The sequence below is a fragment of the Gekko japonicus genome, unplaced genomic scaffold, assembly GCF_001447785.1.
Source record: "Gekko japonicus isolate JY-2015 unplaced genomic scaffold, Gekko_japonicus_V1.1 scaffold2282, whole genome shotgun sequence".
NCBI lineage: Eukaryota > Metazoa > Chordata > Lepidosauria > Squamata > Gekkonidae > Gekko > Gekko japonicus.
The window spans coordinates 169,427-174,559 of NW_015160901.1; the positions used below are offsets into that span (position 1 = coordinate 169,427).

At 55.2% G+C, this 5,133-nt stretch overlaps 2 protein-coding genes across 2 annotated transcripts in view; one reads left to right on the forward strand and one right to left on the reverse strand.

Moving 5' to 3' along the window:
• Positions 1-1,627, forward strand: part of GRK1 (G protein-coupled receptor kinase 1) — a 17,621-nt gene extending 15,994 nt beyond the window's left edge. Inside the window, 1 exon segment of the mRNA XM_015423893.1 lies at positions 1,338-1,627. Coding sequence (XP_015279379.1) covers positions 1,338-1,627 — 290 coding nt within the window.
• Positions 1,628-1,954: 327 nt separating this feature from the next.
• Positions 1,955-5,133, reverse strand: part of SHBG (sex hormone-binding globulin) — a 25,990-nt gene continuing 22,811 nt past the window's right edge. Inside the window, exon 8 of the mRNA XM_015423903.1 lies at positions 1,955-2,040. Within this exon, the coding sequence (XP_015279389.1) occupies positions 1,955-2,040 (86 nt within the window). The remainder of the gene's footprint in view (positions 2,041-5,133) is intronic.

The following is a 5,133-nucleotide window of genomic DNA, read 5'->3' on the forward strand; positions in this document are numbered from 1 at the left end:
GGGGGGGGGGGCGCCGCGGGGGCCCCCTCCCTGCCGACGCACCGCTCTGCGGCGCTCCGGCAGGAAATGACCCCTGGTCAACAAAGTCAGGAGTGAACAGCTGCACCGAGTATTTTACTGCTTGAAGTTAACTAGACGTGTTCAGACAGCAGGTGTGCCCACCTACCCCCATGCTTCAAGCGTGTTCACCTATCACAGAGGTAGGCTCCCATAAGGTTCATTTTCTCTAAGAGATTGCAGGGGTCTCCACGTTGTGGAGGAAGTTGTCCTCTTTCTGCTGAACAGAAGCATCACCGGAAAGCAAGCAGAGCAGATAGGGTTACCTCCTGTCACCTGGGGGATTTGGGGGCGGAACTTGAGGAGGGCGGGGTTTCGGGGGCGGACCTCAGCAGGGTCTAATGCCCTTGAGTCCGCCCTCCAAAGCAGCCCGTTTTCTCCAGGGGAGCTGGTGTGTGGCAATCAGCTGTGATTCAAAGAGCTGTCCAAGCCCAGCTTAGAAGCCGGTGACTCTAAGATCCAAGACGAATTCTGGGATAGCCTTCAAAGAACCCATTTTGGGGGGGGGGGAGCAGGGCATATGATTCCCCCCACGGCCTCTACAAACGTCCCCACCACACTTTGCTGTCGCTCACGGGAACAGACATTACAATAACCAGGGCTTTTTTTTGTAGAAAAAGCCCTGCAGGAACTCATTAGCATAATAGGCCACACCCAACAGCAGAAACTCATTAGCATATTAGGCCACACCCCTGACAGCACAGCTCATTGGCATATTAGGCCGCACCCCCACATTACCAGCAGTGTGCTCATCCAGCCACACCCACCTTTTGCTTCTTATTCTGTTTACCTTCTTTGTTGTCCAAAACCAGGGCTTTTTTGTAGCAGGAACTCCTTTGCATGTTAGGCCACACACCCCTAATGTAGCCAATCCTAATGAGTTCCTGCTGTTGGGTGTGGCCTATTATGCTAATGCGTTCCTGTTGGGTGTGGCCAACTTGGGAGCCAGCCGGAACTCCGTTCCTGTGCGTTCCTGCCCCAAAATAGCCCTGACAATAACTCTGTTTAAAGTTTGCTAAACCAAAACCTCTTGTGCAATTACGTCGTCGTGCCAGAGAGTCCATCAGTCATTCAAGCGCAACCAGTTGTAGTCCAATCTGTGAGGGCCCCCCCCCAAGAATCCTGGGAATTGTAGTTTACCGAGGGTGCGAAGAAATTTCTCTTGGAGAACAAGTGTTCAATGTTGATCTTTTGTGGATGAGTCTGAGCGACCCAGCCTCTGCCTTAACCCCCTCCCCTCTGTCTCTGGGCCCCCCCTCCCCTGCCGGTCCCGTGCCCAGGCCTGCTGGACCCGCCCTTTGTCCCGGACCCCAAGGTGGTCTACGCCAAGGACATCAGCGACGTGGGCGCCTTCTCCACGGTGAAGGGCGTCATGCTGGACGACACAGACAAGTTGTTTTACGACGAATTCTCCTCGGGGAACGTCCCCATCCCCTGGCAGGAGGAGATGATCGAAATGGGCATCTACGAGGAGCTGAATCTCTGGGGGCCCAAAGGCTCCGTCCCCGAGGACCTGAACCGCAACAACATTCCCGGCGCCCCCAAGTCGGGGACTTGCAGTGTCTGCTGAAGAAGAGCGGCGAAGACCTCCCTGGGGCCTGCAGCACCCGCAGGACTAGATGATGAGCACACCCTCTGCCCCACGGATGAGCCACCACCCCCAGGCCACTGTGCGGCTCCAGGGGGGCGCTGGCCTCTTCCGCTCACAGACTAGAGACTCCACGTTCGGTCCTGTTTTTCGTCCCTCCGTGGCCATCCCTTCTTCCAGTGGTGGGGGGACTTCCAGCCCTCCCCAGCCGGGCAGCTCTCTTTCTATTACCCAGCCAGTTTTCAAGTCTCAAAGGAGGAGTCCAACCAAAGGCAAGGATTTGGGTGGCCGGACCCCCGGATGCTGTTCCTAGTCTGGGGGCCGCCTGGCCAGAGCGAGGGAGCCGTCTGGGGCTTCTTCCACAGGTGAAGGGGGGTGCCGATGCTCCCTCTCAGCTGTGGAGTCCCGAGAGCAAAAATTCTACTTTGTGAGCTACCGGCATTAAAGTTGTGAGTGAGCGATTTGGCTGCTGCATACATTCGTTGGGTCTGGAGCCATCCTTGGGCGAAGACAACAATGTGTGCGCCGGAGTCTAAAAAAGTGTGAGCTGGCTCACACTAACTCAGCTGAGAGGGAACACCGGAGGGGGCATGTCAAAAGGAACGGGGACGCCCCGCTCTGAGGCCAGTTTCACCCTGGAGCGCATCAGCCAGGGCCGCCAACCAGTGTTCCCTCTAAGCTGAGTTAGTGTGAGCCAGCTCACACTTTTTTAGACTCCGGCGCACACATTGTTGTCTTCGCCCAAGGATGGCTCCAGAGCAGACTAATCTAGGCAGCAGCCAAATCGCTCCCTCACAACTTTAATGCCAGGAGCTCACAGAGTAGAATTTTTGCTCACAGGACTCCACAGCTTAGAGGGAACGTTGCGAAAAGACTTCGATCCTCTTGGCAGGGTTATAATTTCTAGGGCGCTTTATTCCTTTCTTTAATTAATTTCCTCTCCCAGCCTCCCTCCCCCCCCCCCCGGGAGATGGGGGGGGGGAATTGGAATACAAGCCCAGGCCGGCCAGGAGCCAGAAGCGCTGACCCCAGGATCAGTGCTTCTGCACAGGAAAGTTTGCCAACTCTGGACAGGGAGGCTCCTGGAGGTTTGGGGGTGGAGTTTGGAGAGGCTGGCGTTTGGGAGAGAGGGAGGGTGTAATGCCTCTGAAGCAGCCATTTTCTCCAGGGGGACTGATCTCTGCAGTCTGGACATCAGCTGTAGCAAGCATGGGCCCACAAGACTCGAGGGGGGGGCAATCCTATCTCCCCGCCCACTTTCTTGCTGGGCCAACAGCACCTCCAGGGCTCCGCTGGAACCCAGCAACGGACAAACTGTGCAGGAGGCAGGCGTGTTCTCTGCCTGCAGAGAACGATCTTTTCATTTTGGGAGGATTTAACCCCCCCCCCAGTGTTACTTTTTTAAAAAAAGACTTCAGATTCTTCTGCCAACCTGGGGTTCCCCCCCCCCAAGTTGTCAGGAAAACGTGTTGTGTCCGCTTGGCCCCTGATCTGCAGATTTAAATATCCGCAGATAGGGGGGCAGACGTCGCTATTAGAGATATAGATTCTGGGAGATCGCCAGGCCCCACCTGGAGGTTGGCAACACTAAAGGCCACCTCCTAGAGTCCTGGCCAGGAGGGTTGTAGATTCAACAGTCTTCCCCTGGGAAGGGGGATAGGGTTAGCAGTTCTCTTTACCGTGAAGCGGAGATGTATGTCCAGTAAGAATAAAATGGGCGTATGCTGCTGCATCTGAGAAATGCCTGACTTCTTGTCTGAACTTGCTGGGGCACACTGCTTGCTTCCATGTGCACGTCTCTGTGTGTGCGTGAGTGCATGCGCACGCGGGGACAAAAAGGCACCCTCTCGCAATGCTCCCTCTAAGCGGTGGAGTCTTGTGAGCAAAAATTCTACTTTGTGAGTGACTGGCCTTAAAGTTGTGAGCGAGCGATGTGGCTACGGCAGAAATCAGTTTGCTCTGGAGCCCCATCCTTCCTGAGCCGAGACAAGAATGTGTGAGCCAGAGGCTAAAAAGCTGTGAGCTAGCTCACACCAACTCAGCTTAGAGGGAACACGGTTTGTGAGCGACTGGCATTCAAGTGGTGAGCGAGCGATTTGGCTGCTGCATAAACCAGTTTGCTCTGGAGCCCTCCTTCCTGAGCCGAGACAAAAATGTGTGAGCCGGAGGCTAAAAAACTGTGAGCTAGCTCACACTGACTCAGCTTAGAGGGAACAGTGCGTTCAGCCTGCAACTGAAGAAGAGGAGATTGGATTTATACCCCATGGCCCTTCACTACCCAAAGGTGTCTCAGAGCGGCCTACAATCTCCCTTCCCCTCCCCACAACAGACACCCTGTGAGGTTGGTGGGGGCTGAGAGAGCTCCAAGAGAAATGGCTATGGCTTGACCAAGGTCATCCAGCAGGTGCAAGTGGAGAAGTAGGGAATCAAACCCGGTTCTCCCAGATTAGAGTCCGCACACTTAACCACTACACCAAACTGCTTCCTATCTCAGCTTCCATCGGCATCTGCGGTCACAGGCCGCATGCCAGAAGCCAGCTGTTTCCAGATCTCTGTGGCAGAAACAACCCTGACCCGGATGACGCAGGCAAGCCTGATCCTGAGAAGCCAGACCACCACCCCAGAAGTCCCCGGTGGCCACACAGGGGCAGGCACTTGGCAACCCCCCTCTGAACATCTCTGGCCTTGAAAACCCAGCGGGGTTCGCCATAAGTCCACTGCACTTTCTACCAGTGTTCCCCCTAAGCTGAGTTAGTGTGAGCTAGCTCACAGTTTTTTAGCCTCTGGCTGACACATTTTTGTCAAACAGAGCAAACTGATTGATGCAGGAGCCAGATCGCTCGCTCACAACTGCAATTCCAGGAGCTCACAATGCAGAATTTTTGCTCACAAGACTCTGCAGCTCAGAGGGAGCCAGTTTGGTGTCGCGGTGAAGTGCGTGGACTCTAATCTGGGAGAACCGGGTTTGATTCCCCACTCCTCCACATGCAGCTGCTGGATGACCTTGGGCAAGCCGTAGCTCTGAGAAGAGCTGTTCTTGAAAAAGAGCAGTTTCTGTCAAGAGCTCTCTCAGCCCCGCCTACCTCACAGGGCGTCTGTTGTGGGAAGGGGAAGGGAAAGGAGTTTGTAAGCCCCTCTGAGACACCTTTGGGTAGTGAAGGGTGGGGTATAAATCCGATCTCTTCTTCTTCTTCTTTCCACCCCCACGACTGTGGCATAAATCAGCCATCCAACCGAACCGCCCCGCCCTTCCCACACTTATACCACAAGAAGAGCTGCCCACGTACGCAGGTGTGTGTGAAAACAAACGGAAGCGAAACTTCAGCTGACCATTTTAATCACCCATGATGAACAAACCCCACGGATTCCCTTTTGCCACTGTAGTGAACCATGCCCGGGCTGGTGTGGGCTTTGTCTCGGCTACACACACGCACGCAGCGCCCCCCCCCCCCGCGCCAACGTGTGGCGATAGGAAATTCACACACCCC